Source organism: Bidens hawaiensis, unplaced genomic scaffold, assembly GCF_021521415.1.
Source record: "Bidens hawaiensis isolate Kalapana, Puna unplaced genomic scaffold, B.hawaiensis_p1.1 tig00001336_1, whole genome shotgun sequence".
Taxonomy (NCBI): Eukaryota; Viridiplantae; Streptophyta; class Magnoliopsida; order Asterales; family Asteraceae; genus Bidens; species Bidens hawaiensis.
Genome location: NW_027491075.1, coordinates 1,661,077 through 1,685,583, shown reverse-complemented (window position 1 = coordinate 1,685,583; position 24,507 = coordinate 1,661,077). Strand labels below are relative to the sequence as shown.

At 38.4% G+C, this 24,507-nt stretch overlaps 1 protein-coding gene and 2 pseudogenes across 3 annotated transcripts; 2 read left to right on the top strand and 1 right to left on the bottom strand.

The window, feature by feature from the left end:
• The first annotated feature begins 8,154 nt into the window (after positions 1-8,154).
• LOC143571701 (PLASMODESMATA CALLOSE-BINDING PROTEIN 1-like) lies at positions 8,155-10,322 on the top strand (annotated as a pseudogene).
• A 5,421-nt stretch (positions 10,323-15,743) lies between these two features.
• LOC143571423 (ER lumen protein-retaining receptor-like) lies at positions 15,744-18,731 on the top strand. 2 transcript variants are annotated; one of them, XM_077056861.1, is made up of 7 exons: positions 15,744-15,834; positions 16,685-16,950; positions 17,041-17,156; positions 17,244-17,317; positions 18,152-18,215; positions 18,381-18,444; positions 18,655-18,731. In XM_077056861.1, exons 1-6 carry the CDS (start codon positions 15,744-15,746, stop codon positions 18,415-18,417), a joined length of 648 nt encoding a protein of 215 aa, XP_076912976.1. In that variant the 3' UTR covers positions 18,418-18,444; positions 18,655-18,731. The 2 variants fall into 2 exon arrangements, with proteins under 2 accessions (XP_076912976.1, XP_076912971.1); XM_077056856.1 differs by lacking the exon at positions 18,655-18,731 and having other exon boundaries at positions 18,381-18,557.
• Positions 18,649-21,732, bottom strand: LOC143571439 (uncharacterized; annotated as a pseudogene). The gene is made up of 4 exons (XR_013142097.1): positions 21,224-21,732; positions 20,131-20,280; positions 19,532-20,037; positions 18,649-19,252 (listed from the first exon to the last, which is right to left on the bottom strand). The product of XR_013142097.1 is annotated as an uncharacterized LOC143571439 (transcript).
• Positions 21,733-24,507: the final 2,775 nt, after the last annotated feature.

Genomic DNA, 24,507 nt, shown 5'->3' with positions numbered 1-24,507 from the left:
TATTCGGAGGAGGACTAGTGGCAATAGAACCACTAGCAGGACGTTCTGGTTCCCACTCCGTCGTTAATCCGTAAACATTAACAACGTCATTATAATCTTCTTATTTAAGGCAGACGACAACGTCGTTGATGGTGGGGGTATTCTTCTTCTCTTTAGCCATTTCTGTTTCAAGAAAATTAAGAAATCTCAGAAGGTTGTAGAAAAATCTCAAGTATTTGAAAGAAATTTTGAAAGTGATAAAGGTTAAATGGAAGTCACAAAGGTTATATTTATACTCATCGCAATTAATGCGACCCATAAAATGACAGAGGAGAGAGAAACCGCGGACCGCCAGATGGCTGACACGTCAGGCGGGAAATTCAAGATAGTGCAAACAGACTGTCAACGACGTCATTCACGTCTTGTCAGTTGCCCTCAAGAAATTTCTCTCTCCGCCACGTCAGCATAGTTATCCGAAACTTTCAAACATTTCAAAAAGTTGAGGATTTCAAAGATATTTTCTTTGAATAAAAGAATATCCACACAAGACAAGATTTTTTCTCATTAATTATTCAAAAAATAATTACAAAAAGAGAAAGGAAAAATTATAAGTAATAAAAACCTACGAATCTATTCTAAGGGTTTGTGGAAGTTTCACCTTCCGGAGCCTTTGACGAGGTATCTTCTGAAGAATCGTCCTCAGACTCTTCACCAAGATAGCTTTTCAAGAGTTGTAAGCCAACATCTGCGGATGCAAACCCCGGAAGCATTTGCTGAAACGGGAACACTAGATCATCATGTTCTTTCACCCGCGTAGCTCGGACTTGCTTGACGTCAACTCCATGAAGTGGATGATCTTAAATGTGCGGTTGTTTTGAGCATACTTCATCCCTTCATGAAATCCTATCACACGCCCAAGGGAAGAAGAAGCAGTCATCACATTAGCAAAGCTATCAGTAAGCTCCTTGCTTCCCTTGATATGGCGGACGACCTACAAGGACAAAAATACAAAAGCCTTCAATATCAAATAATAAGAAATAGACATTGAACATTCAAAGAAGGAAAACTCACAGCATCAATCCCTCGGGTGAGGAACCACTGACGATCCTGTTCCGCCTGCTTAGCTCGCGCCTAAAGCGTTTGGGATTCCGCTACCATATTCTCATGAGCCTGCAGGAGAGAGTCATAAGCAGTCTGAACCTCAAGGGTACTTTTGTCTTTAAGTTCATTTTGCTCTCTTTCCAACTTTAACTCGGCCTCAAGTTCCTGAATTCGAGTACTTTGAAGAGACACTTGATTTTATAGAGTTGAGTCTGCTTCGTACGCCCGGGCCAAATCATCTTTTTCCTTTTGAGTTTTTGCCCGAGCGGCCTCAAGAAGGGAGTTTTGCTTTTCACAAGCTTCCTTCCATCGGCGAACAGCTACAGCGTTACGATCTTGCTCGCTCTTGAGGGCATTCTCCGCATCGACCTGTCTCCATTTGGCATTTTGAGCCGCGACACGGTGCTCCTCAGCCTCCTTCTTTGCAGCTTCAGCAGCTCGGCGAGCTTCCCCCACTTTCCCGCCTAAAGTGCGCCATTCACTTAAAACCTCTTGGCTACCGGCCAAGGCATTAGCCAGATGATAAGCCACATTTGTGTGAAGATCATGGCGGGAAAGGTCATGTTGATATGCCATCTCAGTGGGTGGCGTGCAATGCTCAACAAAATCCATGCAAGTCCCAGGGTGAGAAAACCGAGACCCATTAGTAATACCCCATGGAGAGACAAACAGCTCATGTTTGTCACCCAGACCCGTATCCCCGTAATAACGGGAACCCGAAGGTTTAAGGCGAGCTGGGGTAGAAAAATGTTGTTGTGAAGGAGGACGAGGAGGAGATTCCACATTCCTGAACTCTTCTTCGGTAACAGCAGGGTTGTACTGCTGACCACTAACACCACCCCCAGCCTGAAAAAGATAGTCAAAATGAGTATCAGTTTCAGACTGGGTATTGGTTTCCTCCGTTGCAATATCAGCCGGCGGAGCCGGCATCCTATCTTCCACGATAGTCTCAGTTGGAGGAAGGGTCGATTGACTTCCCACATTAGGATCACTTGGTGGAGTAGGCTGCTTAATATCAACATCCTCAATTGGAGGAGGAGATGGTGGCTTTTCAGAATGAGGAGTTGGCGTAGGTAGCTTTTCCGATATGTCCTCGCTAAAAAGAAAGGGATCTGCATAACAAAGTTATACTTAGCCAAACACTCATAAAAAGAATACAGTGTTCAGAAAGGGACACATACCTTCAACGGTATCAATGCGGTCAGAAAGGCTATACTGTGGTTTCTTGGGACGGTGCACTTTTCGTTTTTTCTTCGATGGCCCCGCCTCAATATCCGCAACCTTCACATTTATGTGCTCCGACTGAGAAGCTACAAAAGCTCTCTTTTTCTCCAATTCTGCTAACAAAGATGAGACAGATGAAAGTTCAGAAGCACCCGCGTCAGAGTCTTCACCTTCATCCGAAGCGGAAAACTGAGAATCATCTCCATCATCATCACTCGATGATAAGATGGTAATCATTCCGTCGGAAGTAACGGTGGAAAAGGGAAGAGGGTTTAGAACATACGCACCTGTTTCAAAGGTGGCATCAGAGGTGATAGGGTTAGCTCTAACTTTCTTGGGAAAAAGAAACCGAGTCTTAGTCTTTTCAAGAATTGGCTGATCTCCCGCCTCTTGGATACTTTTTCGGACACACCCCCTGTCTTCAAAGAGAGCGTTAATCATAGAACTCCGACCTGAAAAAGGATAGGAACTTAATCATGAAAACACTCACAAAAAGCAAAGAGACATTGAAAGGTAACTTATGTTCATTTAAATCTACAAAAATGGGCTCCATAAATTCTGTTGGCCATAGACGACTCATGCCTGCCCACACTAAAGCTTTCTCCGGAAAAGCCTGCATGGGTGTTGGTTCCATCGTGAGTACACGATACCATTTTTGACCTTCATGATTAGCAGTAACAATGTCAGGAAGGGCAGAATTCACTGGACGGCGAACCATGTTTAACGGCACCACGTCTTCAGAAATCCAAAAGAACTTATTCCGCCAATCCTTAGATACCTTTTCAACTTCATATCCGATGTTTCGGTCAAAAAACCCCTGACACGTATATCAACCATTACGAATGGCAAGACGAATAAAAACTGGAAATCGATCAATATGTGGCACCATGTCATGTGCTATGCATACGAATTCATAATGACGAATTCGCATCATAGCACGAGGATGCAATTGAGATAAATGGATTCCATAGGCAGTTAGCACCTTCTGAAGGAATCTCGTTATGGGTAAACGGAAGTTCCCATGAACAAAATAATCGGCATACAAAGCCATTTTCCCAGGCGGTGGGAAACTGACTATAGAACCGATAGAAGGAAATTTTGGTTCCCACTCGGGTGGAATACCATACTTCTCCAATAACTTTTCATATTATGAGTAGTCCCATGCAATTTCTATCTCATCAACTTCAGTCTGAACATTCGACATTTTAGGAAGATTTAAGGAGGACATACAAGAAAGATTCGATACTTTATCAGAGAGAAAATAAGAAGATAATCAGAGGAAAAGAGCGATAAAACTTCTAAAGGAAGGAGTCTCTCCTTATTTATACCCATCGCAATTAATGCAATGGCATATGAACAATAGAGAGAGAAAAACATCACCCAACCAGTGACTGCCACGTCACGCGGGAAATTCGAAAAAGAGAAAAAGTTGTACAGTCGGGTACAGTGACAGCAGTAAAAAACGTTCCATCACCTGTTCACGCGCCTGCGAGTGGGCAACTTGTCCTTTTTCATGATTATCCATACCATCAAAATATATTTTCTACCTAACTTCTGAACAATAAAAATCCCCAACACGCATTAAGTCCAGAATTTCACCCGCATAAAGATTTCACACGGAAAAAACACTGGACTAGGGGGACTTGTAGAGGTAGGGTACCAAAAAGACCCAAATACCCTTAAGTACCACCCGCGGGTCACAGAGAATCCTCTTATAAGCCACCCGTGGGACACATGGTCCACCCGCATATCACGAATGAGGAGGAACGTCCTCACAACACGCGCGGAAGCGTCCTGGTATCCTCAAAAGTCATCCGCAGGACAGATATATCTGTCCGCTTAAACATCCGGAAGACAATGCTAGCGGGACAGCTGTCATCACTCAAATACTCTCTAGAAGAAGGTTCATGACTCTTACTTGGGAAATACGTGACTGGACAGCTAATAAATAAAGGACACCTGGCAAGTTTGTTATAACCGTGCACATGGCCAGGGTGCAATCCATCCTATCATTAGGCGACGCGTGTCCAGGTTGTTATACCCATGCACATGGGACGTATAGCTCAACCTATTACAAGAGGCACGCGTCCAGACAGTTATCAAAGATCTTCTGGAAGAAGACAGCTGGCCCAATCACCTTCCTACATCCTTCGGCTATAAATACCTTGTCAAACGATATGAGGTATTCATTCACTCACTTGCATTCTGACTACACTTAGTCTGTTTACTTCAGTACTTTCTCCATTTACGAACGTTACTGATTCTCACGCCGGAGGGTGGTTACAGGAAGACCCCCCCTCTTGTCCTTCCTGTAACGAGACTCACGGTGTCTGTTTTGCAGGTTCCGGTCATTGGACTTTGGGAAGTCACACTCATATCATTGGTAGTAATTATCGTATCTTACCATGTGTACTCATTAGATCCAGGACCCATACCCGGAGATTGGATCCGTGTTTCTTCAATTGTCATATTAATTCATTTATATAGCAACCAAAAAATAAACCATTTCCAGCACCACCATACTACCTCACCACGAACCACAGGCTTAAATACAAGTTTAAAACATTAATTACGTATTCTATTTATATAGTGGTAATAAATGGCTAATACAAAATTTTAAATTATATTCAGTATTTTGACCCATTATTGTCTCTATATGGTATCTTAAAAAGATACGTATTTACCAACTTTTTTTCTTTTTTCTTTTTAACTTTTCAATATTTATTAACTTTATTGAAATGCAGGTTATAAATGAAAAAAAAATTCCACCAGTACTCACAAATAAAAACGGGCTGGTGTTTCTGTATCTATCGCGACGCCACCTCAGCCATACGACTGATACAATGTTTCCGCTCCCTATTCATTGAGTGAACAAGAATACTTGAGTGAACAAGGATACGTACTTGTTGTAAGCGAATTAAATCAATAAAAAAATCCGTAACAAATCTATGATAATTATGTTGGCGTGAATTATTACCTATCTGTATATTATGATGAGAAATCTGCATTTTGTCTCCCTGGTATATGGACCAATTCGACAGGTTAACCACTAAAAAAGATTTTGCGAATTATGGACCACTGTGAAATTTCGGCGGGTCAATCTGTACCCAACCGTTAAATATTTTCGTTAAAGGCTGTTAAGATGGAGGGTGTTTTGGTCTTTTTACAAATGAAAATTTGGCGATAAAAATGTGTCATTCTGTTTTTAATTTTTTTTGAAAGCTTGGAAAACCAAGTTGATTTTAAAAATGGTAGTCCGACCACCGGATATTTTTTTCTTCCCTGCTTCCACCGTAAGATTACTCCCACTTTCCTCTTCTTTTCCTTTCTTCCTTACCCACATCTTCTTTCTTACCCACATCAACTTCTCCTTCTTCCTTAACACTCCTTCTTCATATATATATATATACCGACCCACCGTCGCCATCTTCCATCCTCAACACAACACTTCACATCTTCATCCAAGACCCGAACCCGTAGCCCCTCCACCGTGTCTCCGGCTCCCGTGTCTCCGGCTCACCGTCTCCGGCACCCGCTCCCTGTCTCCGGCTCCGTCAAGATGGTTCTAATAGTGAACGTGAACTTCAATAGGGCTCTTGTAGGAGTCCCAATAGAACTCAATCTCTGGATTGAGTTTCGTATCCGAGAGATCACGGGTTGGTTTGTGGTCGACTTAGCCGGCCATAACCAAATTAACTTCCACCGTACGTGGAATTTTGGGTCGCGCCTCCGGATGTTACCCTTATAAAATCCCGAAGCTTATAATTCGGGTGAATATTTAATTATTAGGTATGTTATGTATGTGAAATCCCGAAGTTTATAATTCGGGTGTTTTGATATATGTATTTTGTGTTCGTATTATATATATAAAAAAATGTTTGTGTTAATTGTGTTCGGGTTGGGTTCGGGCGGTTGGGTTCGGATGGTTGGGTTTGGGTGGTTGGGTTCGGTTGGTCGGGTTTGGACGAAAAGTTTACTAAAAAACAAGCCGTTTCGTCGTATTCGGATGAAAAGTTTACTAAAAAAAAGCCCGTTTCGTCGTTTTTGGACGAAAAGTTTACTAAAAAACGAGCCGTTTCGTCGTATTCGGACGAAAAGTTTACTAAAAACGGTCCGTTTCGTCGTTTTTGGACGAAAAGTTTACTAAAAAACAAGCCGTTTCGTCGTATTCGGACGAAAAGTTTACTAAAAACGGCCCGTTTCGTCGTTTTTGGACGAAGAGTTTACTAAAAAACGAGCCGTTTCGTCGTATTCGGACGAAAAGTTTACAAAAAAAATGCCCGTTTCGTCGTTTTCGGACGAAAAGTTTACTAAAAACGAGCCGTTTCGTCGTTTTTGAGCTAAAATTACACTAACAAAACGGGCCGTTTCGTCGTATTCGGACGAAAAGTTTACTAAAAACGAGCCGTTTCGTCGTTTTTGAGCTAAAACTACACTAACAAAACGGGCCGTTTCGTCGTATTCGGACGAAAAGTTTACTAAAAACGGTCAGTTTCGTCGTTTTTGAGTTTAAAACTACACTAAAAAACGGGCCGTTTCGTCGTATTCGGACGAAGAGTTTACTAAAAACGGCTCGTTTCGTCGTTTTCGTATTCGGACGAAAAGTTTACTAAAAATGAGCCGTTTCGTCGTTTTTGAGCTAAAATTACACTAACAAAACGGGCCGTTTCGTCGTATTCGGACGAAAAGTTTACTAAAAACGGTCCGTTTCGTCGTTTTTGAGCTAAAACTACACTAAAAAACAGGCCGTTTCGTCGTATTCGGACGAAAAGTTTACTAAAAACGGTCCGTTTCGTCGTTTTTGAGCTAAAACTACACTAAAAAACGGGCCGTTTCGTCGTATTCGGACGAAAAGTTTACTAAAAAACGGCTCGTTTCGTCGTTTTTGAGCTAAAATTACACTAAAAAACGGGCCGTTTCGTCGTATTCGGACGAAAAGTTTACTAAAAACGGGCCGTTTCGTCGTTTTTGAGCTAAAATTACACTAAAAAACGGGCCGTTTCGTCGTATTCGTACGAAAAGTTTACTAAATAACGGCACGTTTCGTCGTTTTTGAGCTAAAATTACACTAAAAAACGGGCCATTTCGTCGTATTCGGACGAAAAGTTTACTAAAAAACAGGCTGTTTCGTCGTTTTTGAGCTAAAATTACACTAAAAAACGGGCCGTTTCGTCGTATTCGGACGAAAAGTTTACTAAAAAATGAGTCGTTTAGAAATACGTTAAAAAAAACCGATCCGTATATATAGACGGCATATATATACAGAGTATATATACGGAATATATATATACAACATATATACAGAATATATAGGAAACTATTTCAAATGCTTAATATATATTACATATTGTGTAGTATTATTAAATGTTAGTTCAGTTCAACTGGTTGGTGTTGTTTGTTGTTAAACCGGGGGTCGAGGGTTTGAACCCCACCCACTACACGAAATTTGGATATTTAGTTTTAGGTTTAATTATAGACTCAAGGGTAAAAGGGTAATTTCACCGTTTTTGGCCAGTCAACTCACGGTCAACCGACGGTAAGGAGTCAGATTAACCCGCCGAAATTTCACAGTGGTCCATAATTCGCAAAATCATTTTCAGTGTCTATCCTGTCGAATTAATCCGTATACCAGGGAAACAAAATGTAGATTTCTCTATTATGATATATATTAATAAGTAATAATAAATATTCAATAAACAAAAATCTGATCACATATTCTTAATGCTAAAGTGAATTATTTAATATAAAAACAATTCTAGAACAATCTTATGCATTTGTCTCTAGCTATACAAACACAAACACACTCACAAAGTGAGTTTATATAGTGTGTGCATTTGAAACCGGCCTCAAAACAATGGCAACAACAACAAGATTCTCCAATGTAACAACAACCATCCTAGTACTCAACCTACTCATCTCCACCAACCCCACGGCGGCGGCTACATGGTGCGTCGCTAAAACCGACGCCGCCGCCGACGCGTTGCAAAAAGCGCTTGACTACGCTTGCGGCGCCGGGGCCGACTGCGAGCCGTTACAAGAAGCCGGCTCGTGTTTTATACCGAACACTGTAGAGGCCCATGCGTCATATGCGTTTAATAGTTATTACATGCACTCGTCTATGGATCCGGTCGCTTGTAACTTTGCCGGAACTGCTACTGTTGTTAAAACCGATCCGAGTTAGTGGAATTACGGTTTTGCCATTACGTATGTATCATATGATACGAACATTGTTTTTTTGGTTGTGTAACTTAAGTCTTTCTTTTTGTCCTCGCAGGTTATGGGTCTTGTATTTATCCGGCTTCTCCGAGGTATGTCTTATTCATTTTCCACATTTTTTTGTGTACATGTTTAATATTATTATGTTAAAAGTTGAGCTTTAAGACAAAACTTATATCACCATAATAAGGGTTGTCAATTAGGTACCTCTTAAAACACAATAAGACATGTTAATAAAAAAAGTGTGCTGTGTGATTTTTTTATTTTCTTAGATAATTGAAATTAGCAGGCTAGACTCCCTCATTATCCCTTATTGGTACACAAAACCTAAAACTGTCTTATAGTCATGACATATAAAGTAGTTAAACGAGCCGTATTCAAGTTTTATATTTGTGTCACGCACGTCGCCTGTTAACTGTTAAACCTGTTAAGACACGAAAAATTTATAAAATAAGACGAGAAATTAGATTTTAATATTAATATTGATCGATAATATTCCGTATTAGTAATGTGTTAAATGCCACCTTAACTTTCAAATTTGTTAAAAGACAAGAAATGGGTGTATGCAAGTATAATTAAACTTATGTCGTTTCAATATTATATACGCTTTTCTATAGAGATAAAAGATAGTCATTAGTTTACTAGAGCATCGTGTTATATTTTCATTCTGAGTGAAATTGTATTTGACAAACAAAAATGAAAGTCATGAAGTTTACTAGAGTACAATGTACAAAATTATTTTCTCATTGAAGTGAAATTTTATTTGACAAAAGAATATAGAAGTAATGAATGTATTGTTGGTGAGATTGTTAGTATTAATTCATTATTATCACTTGCCAGCATCTAAATGCTCAAATACAATTAACGGAAACGTTTAAAGTTCTTCTAAAAGATTTATAAAATTTAATGAACATTTAATTTTTATAAAAATTACGTACATATTTTATAAAAAGGATAACCATAAAATTAATATGAAATCTTTTGATATTATTGATGGCAGTGAAGAAAGAGGGACATGTCCTGTCTCCTGTTTGCGTGCGAGAGGGTGCATTTTTATGTTGTGTAAGCCTGTACACGTGTCCTTATCTTGTGAAGTTGTTGATTTTGGATTCATTTCCCAACCATTCGATTACTGTGTTTCGTAAACATACTCTTTGACCGGTCCCATCTCCATGTTTCACTTTTATTTAATAGAAAAATCACGTGAATAACCTCAATATATGATTCAAATGACCATATTTTTAATTATAGAAAAAATCACGTAATAAACACTTTTAAATGATTACAATGAAAATATTTTAAAGTTAATAAAAAGATCACGAAAATAACCCCAGTGAATGATTAAATTGACAATTAATACTTTAATTGGGTCATTTCTCTTTCTAACGTAATGACGTGTTACTTTTTAACTGATCACAACAGTCGTTCGTCACTAGTTAAAACTTTTTTATTCATTGTTATTATTTGTAACGATAGAATGGTTATACTTTTAAATGACTTTATAGTACTGCTGGAGGGACGAAAAATCCCCTTTAGACACTACGGTGCCTCCACCACAAAATGGTGCACCACTACCTATGGACGGGAGTGGAGGAGAATTACCGCCACCACCGGGGGGATGTTAGCGCTCTTACACTGCTTGGGAGTGGAGAAGCAGTAACTCCAACAGGTACGGCATCGTCGCTAATTCACCTTCTGAAGCTTTTACAAGGTTTCCGGTCTCGCGGTTGTTGATTATGGGAATGATGTTTATGGTTTTCTTTTTAATGTTCGAACAGGTGGATATCTTTTTTGTGGTATGAAGAAACACTAGAAGACCCCGGCAGATTACGGATAATCTTAGGGTTAAGTAGATGTTTCCCATGAGGGTTAGGTCCGGCAAAGATGGTTATTCTTAACCTGCAAAACAGACACCGTGAGCTCGTCACTGAGAAGGGGGGTTCCTTCTTGTGACCACCCTCCGGCGTGAGAATCAGACTAGGTTGCTCTGAATATAAGTATATATTAAGAGAAATAGCTAGAGAGGATAAGATAATGATACCGTTCCAAGGTGTTGGAGTATTTATAGTCGAAGGTAGGTTTCTAAGCAGGTACGGCCAGCTGTATAATATTCCTTTTCCACCAACTACGGGCTATGTACGTGCCACGATGGGAGTTGGTGGGTAGGCAGCGGCTGATAGTGACATGGCCGGCTGTATACTATTCCTTTTCCACCAACTACGGGTTATGTACGTGCCACGATGGGAGTTGGTGGGTAGGCAGCGGCTGATAGTGACGTTTTGTACTAGAGCGTGCTCCTCCTCGTACTATTGTCGGTGAGCTGTCACCCTGTGATTGGTTCATGGGCTGCTTTGGTCAGATCTTGTCTATTTTGTCCATACCTTGGCAGGTATAGTACAAAAGATCTTCCAGAAGCGTACGGACTGGCTCTTTTGGGTGAGAATATTCCCGCCTTGCTCATTCCTTCAGGTGACATTGTTGAAGTATAAGAGTTAGTGCCTTATGCGTGTAGCCTTACCGTTAGTGCGGGTAGCCTTCCTTCTTGGCTTGTACCCTTAGCTGCGGGAACAGGCAGGGTACTGTACCAAGGGAGGCTTTCCTGCGGGAACAGCTGGTTTACTGCGTGTAAGGTCTTCATCTCTCTGAGCATGGTGGGTCCTGCGGGGCCAGTTAGTCTTTGCGCATACGTACCTCTTCAAGGTGTGTCTTGCGGGTCCAACTGGACTTTGCGGGGACCTACCTCTTCATGGTATAACTTGTAATGTTTAAATCAAAAGTTGAAGATTTTTTGTGGCATTTAATCGAGTTAAATTCTGAATCATGGTTTTCATATTTGATGCTAAAAGTTTGCAAATCTCTTTTTACGTCAATATAATATTAAAATTGTTAATTAGTAACATGATTTATTAGAGAAATTCTTTAGAATTTATTTTACCAACAATTACACATACATTAAAGTCGTATATATATTCATGTAGGTTACTTGTAAGTTGTAACAATTACACATACATTTAAGTAGTATTCATGTAGGTTGTGGTGGACCGTGGACATATTTGAAACTTGAAAGTCCGCCACCGGAAAGAGAAGATTTTTTATAAAGATTCATTGGGTAGCATGGGAGTAAGGTTGTGTTTGTTTTTGCTTCAAATGTATGCAGGAGGGTTATGTCTGTGGGCATGCAGACATAAGTTCATGAAGACAGTTTGTTTAAACAAAAGAAAAAGATCTGAAAGTTGCTTATATGGCCTTAAATTATAAACTAATATCCACTATGTTCACACGTCTTCATGCTTCTTATCATTCTACCAACATCTAATGTCCACCACCACCGCCCACCGTGCGCCACCACCCACCACCCATCGTCCGTCGCCGCCACCACCACCACCACCCACCACCACCGTCCATCACCACCACCACCCACCGTCGACCACAACCCACTACCACCACCCAATGTCTACAACCACCACCACCACCTGCCACTACCACCCACCGTCGCCCACAACCACCCATCCAACACCACCCACTGCCACCACCACAGTCCACCACCCACCACCACCGTCCATCACCACCATACCCAACGTCAGCCACCATCACCGTGCACCACCCACCACACCCATCCATCACCACCATACCCACCGTCAGCCACCATCACCGTCCACCACCCACCACACCCATCCATCACCACCACCCAGTGTCGCCCACAACCACAGTCCACCACCACCCACCGCTGCCACCAAAGTCCACCACCCACCACCACCGTCCATCACCACCACCCACTGTTCACTGCCTACCACCAATCGTCCACCATCACTCACTTCCATAGTTCGTACACCACCACCAATTATTTTAACAATCAACAAACGTTAAATGACTTCTATCTATTGTGATATATATGATAGGTAACTAATTTTCAGCTTATGCAGATGATATCCAGTTTATAAAACAAACAGTATTATATTTTCAGATTGCAGATCTTCAGACCACATATTCAGTTGCAGACATTGAATCAGATGAGATCAGATTGCAGACAATTTTTATCTTCAAAAACAAACAGCACCAAGTCGTGGTTTTAAAAGAGGCGGGTAAGTTGGGGGTTGGGCCACTTAAAGATGCAAATCTTGGTTTGTTGGCCAAGTGGCAGGAAGAGGCACAAATTGGAGCCGAAAGACACGTGAGAAAGACAATCAAGGCAATTCATCATGACACGAGAGGATGGAATGTTGCTCCATACAAAACAGTTAACTTTTAACAGTCGTGTGGAGTAATGTTATCAAGCTAGTGGCTGCCTGAATGGTGAAAATAGCATTTGTCGTATGGGCTACGGTGGGAGTGAGATTAGGCCTTTCCAAAACTTAATGGCTTTGCACAATGCAAATCTGGCTTTGTTTCGGATTACTATTCTTGGTATAACGACGTTGATGTATGGAAGTCTCAGCCACCGAGTTAGCAAGATGAATTTTCGGAACATAATGACTCTAGAGCACGATAGATACTTTATGGCAACATAATAACTCGAAATGGGCTCTTGATGAAGAATCAGGCTTCCCTATTAAATCTATCCAACATAAATCATGGCAACTATAGGATGAAATAGTTATTATAAATGCAATAACCGAATACCGCTAAAGATTAATCTTCAATTGGAGAGAGGAGGATGAAAAGATACTGACTCTGTACGCGTTACAAATGAGGAATATATTTATTTGTTCTCGGCTATGCACGTGTTATGGGATTGTCCAAGAAGATTCGCATCATCTCTTAATTTCGTGTGGAATGCCTAGCTTTATTTGAACTTTCACATGTCAATGGTATAAAACATTTTGAAGTATCATAACTTCATCATAGGTTGTAGAAGCAAGAAGAAACTCGTAATACTATCTTGAGGATCACGTATTGGTGTATCTGGAGAGCAATGAATGATAAAGTTCTTAACAACAAAGTCATTTTTATAAAACAAGTTTTGTAAGTCATTAAATTCTTGAACTTCCAATGGGTCAAAATAGATCAAAAGATTATTAAATTTGTTCCAAGGATTTTAAAAATTGGTGTAGTTTCAACGTTGTATATACTCCAATTCATTGTTATGTAACCTCGGTGTCTAGCAACTTTCTATGTACTTTTTTTCATATATGTTATATATTGCTGTCGTTAAGTCCAAGGCACCCTGCCACAAGAAGAGCATATATGTTACAAGAGTACAAGTACCCAATAATAAACCCTAGCATATTACCCAACGGTTAAAGTTCAGACGTGTTAGATAGTACATCTTAACATGTTGGTGTCACCGTATCTAGCGTTGCAACGTGCATCAAAGAATCGCATATGTCATTTATTATAGCCGATCTTAAAAAGTTGCCACACAAATACTCATATCCTCATTAAGGAAGAGGCACTCCATACCTGTCAACCATTATGCATTTACTACACTCATTATCCTTAAGTTCATAATAACTATGCAACTTTATTACTCATGCAAATGTCAGTATCGGATCATAATAAGAAATTTCTTATTGTGACATTTCGTTTGTTGTGACAAGATTAACATTTGCTATTTATATAGATCAAGGAGTGAAAATCTAGGTATGATGGTCACCCTCTCCAACACTGTTTGTATTATTGTATTGCTCCAAGTCCATGAAGATCTTTATATTAAACAAAATTATTTGATAATCATTTAAATTTCTAAGGTTTATGGTCTTTAATTAGAGGTTAATAACGCTTATGCTAAGTTTTGGAAGTTACTATTAAAACTTTTTGCTACTAATGATGCTAATTACAAAGGGTTTATACTGATGAAGGATATTATTATTCACAAATTAAATCACTACTTACGACAACTTGTTTTACTGATGAATAGTTGCTATCAAGAAGAGTTGCTATCGCGAGAACATGTTGCAACTGGTGGCAACTTGTGTTCACTTAAGATGGCTTCTACTAATGTCATACTTGCTATTGGCACAAGCTAATACCGATAAGGGTAAAGAATGAAGTTAGTAACGAGGCAAGTTGCTACTCTCGACAAAGTTAATACCGATAAAGTTATTGAGAAAGTTACAAGTAGTTATCAGTGTTATCTATGCGATTTCAAGAGATTTGAGAGATTTTCTTTTAAGTTTTATGGCGATCTTGTTATTGTTTTCTTAGACTAAATTGGCACATGGATAATCTTATATTAAGTTGATTACAATAAGTATTGTAATAATTATTTCCCATATGAACAATTGATGTTAAGCAATTCCTTGTATGTGTTAGGTTTGTTCTTTAATCAGACAATAACTGAAAACCCTAATTGTTCTTCTACTACTTGTTTTTTAGGATTATTTTTATTTAAGTAACACCATATAATGTTTTCAAATCAACAACCAATTTCGATTTGCACTTTGCTATTAATTTTGTCAGTTTTATGAAAATTAGCAAATCACACAACTTTTGTTATTTAATAATTTAGATATATGGATTAAATTTATAATGGTCTTACTAATAAGCCTCCCAAATTGGTTGAAGCAAATATGCATATGGAAGCATAAGCAACAATGAGATCTAACAAGGTTTGTTGTATTTTTCTATTGTTAAAGGAACCGGACATCAAAAAGAAAATTAAAACTGAAACCTATTGATATAGTTAAACGCTCTGAAACAATTGGGTCTTGGTGATGGGTTCACACATGCCCTATAGCTCTTAAACAAAAAGATTTCATAACATGCAATGGAAAACCATAGCATCATCCGTACTTATAGAACAAATCGGATTGTGTGAACATCACATAACATAAACGCAGTCGGGTATCCCCGCCTCATTTATAGTCATACCTTCAAACATCAACACATACTAACCTGATATGCATACTAAAAGCTATTTCCATCGAGTGGGTTCTAGAGTTTAAACATTTACACATCCATATCAGTTATTATTAATTAGACTGATAACCCATACGCACTACATAGAGGACAACACATTCATAATATACCATACCATACCATACCATACCATATCATATAAAGTTAAGTCGAGCGTAGGTGAGGTATCCGGGTTACTGGTGGACCCGACTCACATTGAAGCCCAAATTGAGTTATTACAATTTGATTTGCATTTCAGGGGTTTTAACATAACGCCGGACGAAGGATTGATCTGATTGTGTGTGTGTGTGTCTGCTTGAAGAGATCGGTTACATTATTATTATTATTATTATTGTCCATCATCGATCCAAGCAGATCGGTGAAGAATGAATATATTCAGGCTTGCTGGTGACATGACTCATCTGGTCAGTGTCCTCGTCTTACTGTTAAAGATTCACACCATCAAATCCTGTGCAGGTACGTACCCCTACATTTCATTCTATTTCTATGCCATTACCTACATTGTTGTTTTTCGATCCATGCAAACATTGATTCCTGAAAATATCAACTCATTTTTCAAAATATTATTATTATTATTATTGCTAGCAGTTAGGGTTGATGATTTTGGATAATTTTAGAGGGTTTCATTGCTGATCGGGCCTAAATTCAGAACTTGTTTTGTGTAATCTGTTCTTGTAAACGTCGATTTCTGAAATGTGAAGTGAATTTCATCAACAGCATTGCTTAGGGTTAATAATTAGGGAATATTATTGCAATTGGCATCGTAAACCAGCATGCTCATTCAACTTTAAACAAACACGGACACTGACACTTAATTAGACAAATATTTGTCTTCATGTTTAAAAAATGAACATGTATTATGTGCGTTTGTTTAAACTCTAAACAAACGGTTGGTTCACGAACATTTTTTAGCATACTTTCACAAACATAAACGAACATATATGAACAAACGTAAATGAACACAAACGAACATTAATGAAGGAACGTAAACAAACATTCACAAACATAAATGAAAAACACGTGTCCATGTTCGTTCGGTTCTTTAAATGAACACACTTAAGTTAAATGAACACAAACGAACATTAATGAAGGAACGTAAACAAACATTCACAAACATAAATGAAAAACACGTGTCCATGTTCGTTCGGTTCTTTAAATGAACACAATTTTTTTGTTCATGTTCCTTCATTTATTAAATGAATGAACTTCCCACAAAACATTTCACTGAATGTTTGGTTCGTTTACAGGCCTAGGCATCATGACATGCTGTTTGAATGTTTTTTTAATAATCTAATGTTGCATTTAGGGATTTCACTGAAGACTCAAGAGCTCTATGCACTGGTGTTTGCTACTCGTTACTTGGATTTATTCACTGATTTCATCTCACTATATAACACAATCATGAAGATAATATTTCTGGGAAGTTCTTTCTCTATTGTGTGGTATATAAGGCGCCACAAGATCGTCCGTAGATCATATGATAAAGATCAAGACACGTTCCGCCATTATTTTCTCATGCTTCCTTGTTTGGTTTTAGCTCTGTTTATTCATCACAAGTTCACTTTTAAAGAGGTATGTATGTTTTTAAATTTATAAACTTATAATAGTAAGAATAATCTGTTGCGTTATATATATATATATATTTAAATGTATTTTGGGCAGGTGATGTGGACATTCTCTTTATACTTGGAAGCTGTTGCAATACTTCCTCAGTTGGTCTTGTTGCAAAGGACTAGAAACATTGACAATTTGACCGGTCAATATATATTTCTCTTAGGGTAATGCAATTTTTTTTTACACCGGCAATAATATTAAATTATTATTTTATGTGATGTAAAAAGCTTCCTTTTTTTTTCTTTGTGCAGAGCATACCGCGCACTGTACATTCTGAACTGGATCTACCGCCACTTCACCGAACCTCATTATGTCCATTGGATCAGTATGTCTCTTCCTCGTTATGTTCATTGCACATTTTATTAGTGTGGTGTACAAAACTGAAATCGCCAAACCGTAACCAATAACTGAACGGAAATAACCTAATCCAATGAAAACTGACTTTGTGATGGGCCTGAAAAGGGGGGGGGGGGGGTTTAAGTTTTTAAAAGAGTTGGTTTTTCGGTTCATTTTGGTTCCGGTTTTGCCATTAACCAAAACCTTAAAATCCAACCGAACCGAAAAAACCGCTCTTAAGTAATTAATAAGAAATTATTCATTGGTTTGGCCCAAAAGTTTTAGTTCAAAATGTGTAATAATTAACTAATCATTAGTTAACAAAGAAATTTAGGCCCAAAGTTTCAGCTCAAGTTCATTATTTTGAGCCTAAACTGTTCAAGGTATCAAGCTCAACTGCTCAAGTGGTAAAACCTGAAAACCAAGCAGAAAAAAAACCCAAAAACCGAACTGAAAAAACGAATTTTAAGTAATATAACGAAATTGTTAAATGGTCTAGCCCACAAATTTTAGTTCTAAATGTGTATAATCAATTAATCCTTAGTTAAAAAAGAAAGTTAAGCCCAAAGTTTCAGGCTCAAATTTATTATTTTGGGCCTTAAGTTTCAAGCCTAAATGGTAAGACCTAAAAAACGGAAAATAAAAGAAAAAACACAAATACTGACTTTTCGGTTTTTGGTTTAGTTTGAGCCCAAAACCGACCCATGCACACACTGCTACATTTTAAGACAGTTTTTAACTTTTCATAATGATCTAAATTTATTTCTTAACAAGTTTTGAGCATAAAGACTTGATAAAAATATAATGCTATTTGATCTTGTAGCTTGGATAGCAGGGATAGTTCAAACATTACTCTATGCTGATTTCTTCTACTACTACTTTTTAAGGTAAATTGTCTTAACAGCCTTTTCAGATAAAAATTATTTTACTAAAACTGTGAAAGCCTAGAAATATACACGCCCAGTTGAGATGTGATATGATTGCATCGCGATGCCTAAGAACACGATCTAATAGAAGTCTAAAAGACTTGTTATTTTTTTCTTTGAAAACAGCTGGAAGAACAATGAAAAGCTTCAATTACCAGCTTGATGCTCAGTTTATGATAATGATAGTCAGGTGATAGAGAATCAAGAGTCTTACTTTTTTACATACTTTATCTTACAGAGGAGTGTATGCCATTTATGTTCTTTTATCGCTTTCTTAACTTAGTTTAATGTGATTTTAACACCCTTAGCTTATCGTTTATATTAAGATATTATGCCGATCATAACTTGGATAAAAAGTTATATAAGAAACTAGGAATGTAATAACGCTATTATCATTTAGGCATACATTTTTTTCTTAAAAATGCTTGGGCCATAAGTAGAATAAACTAACTCAACAAGTAACGGGAACTGAAGCATAGCAAATAATGTCATGGGAACCGAGGCACACAATGTGACTGGGGCAGCAATCCATGGTATTTCATCTCGAAGTAGTAACGCGAGTGTTGCACTAAATGCGATCATTGTAGCAGCTAGTGACAATATAAGTGAGACGAGTGCAATCATCATTCTTTTAGGTAATGCGTAGAAAAAATCCTCTTCTGCATAACGGGAAGTTAGTATTGCTAAAAACATTAAAACGGAGGTTGTTGAGGCGAATAATGCGATGGCATCTGATACTATGAATAGGAGGAATGTTTTGTTTTTAGGAATAATGGTAGACCGTAACTGCCGTTGCCACCTGGCACAGTAAACGCGGCTGCAAAGGCCATGGTGACCACGAGTGCACCCACAACTGTTGACGATGATGATGTGTCCTTCATCCATGCTTCTCCTTCTTGAAGTAGGTCTTTGTGTTCTTCTGTAAATACCGCTCTTGGGGTCTTGCGATCTTTGTTTAAAGCGTCTTTGTATAATGGCTCCACATGTTTTTCCACTTCCTGCAAGAATGTTAGAATTTTGTCACAATTAGAACTTAATGCCTAGCAGATTCTTCTTTAGTTTCTTGGATTTAATAGCATGTTTTTTTTTTTGGGGGGGGGGAGGGGGGGGGGGGGTGTAAGTATTTTTGTTATTAAATTGAGCTCAACATTTCAACTTGTTAAGATAAACAAGCAAAGCCCGTTTGGTTTGCATATGAGTTGAGCCAAAGCCCGCCAAGGCTCGAGTCGGCTTGTTACAACCTTGGCTAGATTTATTACTAGAAGGCATGAGACCACCTTGAACCATTGAAGCTCCCGTTGCATTTGCAAAGCCGCCCCGCTAACGGTCTTAAGGCGTGGCAGAGGTGACAACCTCCCCGCTATATGCAACGGGTTATCTCCATTAGGATTATCAGTTGCAGCAAACACTTTATGCCCCGTCATTTCATACACAAGATTGAACACTTTTTCTTGTCGGTATCTTATGGATGAAAGAAACAAATACAACCCGTCATCTTCATACCAAACTATGTCCGGGTATGCCTCCACACAAACTTTTATAAGTTCAAAGATCCCGGTTTTGACAGCTGTAGAAACTGCGGTTCCTAGTACATTCCATGCTAAATCATGGCTTCCTTTTTCTATAACAATCGAACACATCCGTTCCACAAGTGTTAGGGTCTGAATATGGCTTAGTTTCATATTATAGATATCTTTACCGCACGGGGCTATGAGCACGATACACTTTGAGACAAACGATGCCAACTGACGGTTTGATGTTTTCTCAAGATTCATTGGAATACCTAAAAATAACCCAAGAATGGATAAAATTCTATCAGGTTAATGTAGATAGGATTTTAGAGGAGAGTATAGTGAATGTACATAGACATACATACATCTGTAGAGGAGATGCTGGTAGAACCGTAATGGGCTGCCACTAGGAAAAACATGCGGTTTTGTGGCCAGTACTTGTAAGGCGGTCTGACCTTCCCTGTCTTTTTGGGTAACTAAATCCGGGTACGTTCTTACTAGATAAAGTGCTACATCTGTAGAATAAAGGGTCGGATAATGAGTCAGAATGGGTTAAAGTATAAAGAAGTCCTTTTTAGTATGGGACACTTCTAATATTATGTAAGTAAAAAACAAACTCACGCATTCAATACAATAAAAGAATATGTAGGATCTGGGCCAATTAGTAGTGTGCATGAGTTGGTTTTGGAACTAAACCAAACATCAAAAAATCGGTTTTAAAAGCATTCGATTTTAGTTTTTGGTTTGGTTTCGGGCCTTTCAATTTTACCATTTGAGATTGAAATTTTTCTATCGTGGCTTAAAATAATTAATATGGACCTAAACAATCAATCAATCATACCCAGTGAAGTTCCACCGACAGCAAAGCTATAAGTAGGGTCTGGGGAGGGTGAGATGTAGGCACACCGTACCTCTATCCAAAGGGATAAAGAGGTGACTTCCAGAGAGACACTCGGCTCTAAATACATATGGACCTAAACCTTTGGTATAAATGTTAGTTAATTAAATTATTAATTAGTTGTTATACATTTGAGTAAAAATATACGGGCTACACAATTTATCAAATTCTTGTAAGTCATTTAAAATTCAAAATAAAAAAAATAAAAATCCATAATTTTGGTTCGTTTTTTTTAGTTTTAATCGCACGCAAAACCAAAACGAACTGAGAGTTCGGTTTTTATACAAGCCAAAAACCAAACTATCCTTTTTTGTTTGGATCCGGTTTTTTCGGTTTCATGCACAACCATAGCCCTAGGGTCAACCTTTTCTCTACCACAAGGAATAGAGACACGACTCCCGGTTAGTCCCCGGACTCCAAAAACTAATTTTCTTTCTTTTACATGTACATCATAATAATTCATATAATACAAGTAAATCATAATAATTCAGATAATATAACTAAATCATAATAATTCATATAATATAAGTAAACGCGCAAGTAATTTGAGATAGACTAACCACAAAAACCAGCTGTAAGCGTGAGTGTAACGAGATCAGCACCCGAAACGCCAGTAAACGGACTAGTGCCATCCTCTACTGTTTCATCTTTAGTAATCTCCAACAAGTACCAAAGTGTCTCCAACCGCCCATACTTTGCCGCGAATTTCAACGCAGTGTGCCCGTCTCTATTAACCATCTGGGCAATGCCCGGATCTTTTGTCACCAATAGCTTTGCATCCATAGTGTTCCCGACCTTGGCGGCATAATGAAGTGCGGTGTTCCCCCCCAAGCTCTTTGTCCTTAGTTTCTCACCATCCGTCTCCACAATCCGCTCTACAATTCGGTTCACAAATTCGTGGGACGAGTTGGTTCCAATGGCGATGTGTAGTGGTGTTTCCGACCAATAGGTGAGTTTTGCATCGAGTTTATCAGGTTGCATATCGAATATGTGTTCAACCGCGTCCCAGTCATTGTTCATTGCGGCTTTGTAGATCGGAAGATTGCGTATCTCATCATCGTAGTCCATTTTTGAAAAAACCAAACCTAAACAAAAAACCGACAGTTTGGTTTTTTGGTTTCTTAGAGAAGGGATGACATGAATATTGAGATTTGACTATTTTTTATTGATGTTCATAACTTCTTTCATATCGTAAGAAGATGAAAGGGAATCAGGTGGGTCAAAAGGTCAACGGGCTGCTTATAGTTCATGACTTCATTGTGCACTTTCGAATTTCCTAAAGTCAATAGAGATCGTGGAGTTTACAACTTAAGCACACTTTTTAATACCAACTATATATTAAATACCGTTAGGATCAAAACAAAACAAATATTTATATTATAGCATTTAGTCTTTGATAAATAAATAAATGCATAATTGACATTGGACATTATCATTTTATATCTCCTTGTTGATTCTTTTTTTTTTATTATCTTATTATCACTTGGTTTGATCATGTAGCTAAGTGGGGAGAAATTTTAATTTTAATAACTAGTTTGACCGGATCTTTTTTATCGGACACCAAATGTTTCTCAAGGGTTGTTTTGTAATTTTTTATTTCCTTGCAAGCTAGGAAGTGTCATATAATCTATCTAGGTTATTAAGGTTATAAATCGTCTATGGTGAGAACGTGAGAGGTTCTTGACACGGACACCTCATATTAATCGTCGTGGATTGTGTTGCCTTCCTCTTTCTTCCCTCGCTCTCACAACCAACCCTTACCTCACCGAACTGTCTACGGGTCTCCTCTCTTTTACCTCGCTCTCATATGTGAACAAACTTAATATGAATTTGTAATATTTTCCGCTCCCAACTTAAATGTTTAAGCTTCACCATTGATCTTAAATGTATCTCAGACATTAGTTACGTAATTCCACTTCTATGGTTGCATGATTTTCACCATGGTGTGTATTGTTGTTTGTAAATAGATTTTTAAAAAAGTAATTTGTCACAAAATCAATCAATCAATCAAGCTCAGTATATCCCACCGCATAGCACGCTATTGGTAGTGTCAGAGGAGAGTGGGATGTATGCAAGTCTTTCGTCTATCCGTGAGAACATAGAGACTGTTTCCATATAGACCCCCGACTCATAAAGCTACATACAGATATTATTTGTCACAAAAGTATAGAACAATTAGATCATCAGATATTATTTGGAAACCTTTTTTTAGATAAAAGTAACCAAACAAATGCATACCAGTTTTGTCCGAGGAAGGAGGATGTCACGTTATAGGATCCATACACGACAGGTCATCATTTAACGAAACAATTCAATATTTCATCAACGGAAAAAAAAACACAGGACCACACCAGTTCGGTTAGGAGTTAACCGACTTTTAAACCTTTCAATTTCTTCATCAAATATTCATTTTACTGGTTCGTTTACTAATTTTATTTTAACGGCTAACGAAACCTCTAAATAGATTACTGGCTAAATTCACCACATCGGGATACAATCGTCTTTAGATCCGGGAAAAATGCCCGTGACCACTCACCTGAAGGCACGAAAGTGTGGTGAGATAAAACACGTTCAGTTCAAGGATCCAACTAGTGAAAGACACATATTCGCCTAGTTTCTTATTATCACCCTGGTGCCTCTACAACTAAATATTGAGGGTATGGATTGAACATGAGTTAGTCGCATGGAACACCAAGTTTCATTTACTAATTACTACCCTAGGTTTCAAATTTTATTTATTTGGTATTTATATTATATTAAAATTACAAATCAACAAGTAAATATCTTAAAAAATATTTTTTAACGTCGTTTGTTTCTTAAATCATGTATGGCCAATAAATTGGTAAGGCATGCGTTTCGCTATCTGATTGGGTTTTGAAACATTGCTTTTAACTATAGTAACCTAAAAATCATTTCTAGAAATTTGATAACTTCTTAATGTCTTACTCTTCTATCAATGATCATTCCTTGACCACACGTTTATAGGATATATTCAAGCTCATTACTTTTGTTTTAGCCATTCGCTAAACCAAAGCTTTATCTCTAGTCGACCTGTCAACTTCGTCTATTTACAAAGCAACCTAAGTGAGCCCGATTAAAATGAAATGTTTTTGGGTGGAGACCTAGTTTATATTGGTTACCAAGAACGGACGAGCTAATTAAAAAGAAGGGTTTTAGTTGGCCCGAATATGTGCTGTTTAATGTTTTCCTCAGAGGTGGTTCAACTTTGTAGGGGTATGGTACTAAACCCGGCTTACGACCTTAATTTATTATGTTTGGCTTATTTTATTTTATGGACTAATACAATATTATTGGGCTGAGGAGGTTTTGTGGAGGTAACCCTAACTGGGCTAGGCCCATTAGGGTACCATGATGGTGGCCATAAGGCTCCCTATATAAGGAGGTCTCCACCTCCTTATTAAGGGTTGTTGTTCTCAATAAGAGCCACCACCATAACCATTTTTGTGTCTGTAAACAAGAGATCCTCGAGATTTCTTAGCAGTCACCTCCACGCCCCCCCAAAAGCCATTGCAGATCTGAGCGGAGAAGACGATCCAAGATTTGGTTAGATCTCAAGCTACCGGAGAAGAAGATCGAGTCGTGGTTCGTTCATCTCGAAGACCGGGGAACATCGTCATGGATCAGGTCAGATTCATTTCATGTTTCTACATTGGCGCCATCCGTGGGACGGCAACGAGCTACCCTTCGATTTTCGTCTCGGTTCTCAGATCTGTTCATCCAAGAAAAATCCAGATCTGGAAGTATACAGAAAAATGCTTCAAGATTTGTTCTATTAAAGCTCAAAAAGATCCATAGATCTAAAAGATGCTTCCAGATCTGTGCA

Bases quoted from the DNA above. Each gene is read 5' to 3' on its own strand.
- LOC143571423 (XM_077056861.1), top strand. From the start codon at position 15,744: ATGAATATATTCAGGCTTGCTGGTGACATGACTCATCTGGTCAGTGTC. The intron at 16,951-17,040 runs GTATGTATGTTT...TATTTTGGGCAG, and splicing joins ACAAGTTCACTTTTAAAGAG to GTGATGTGGACATTCTCTTT. The intron at 17,157-17,243 runs GTAATGCAATTT...TTCTTTGTGCAG, and splicing joins CAATATATATTTCTCTTAGG to AGCATACCGCGCACTGTACA.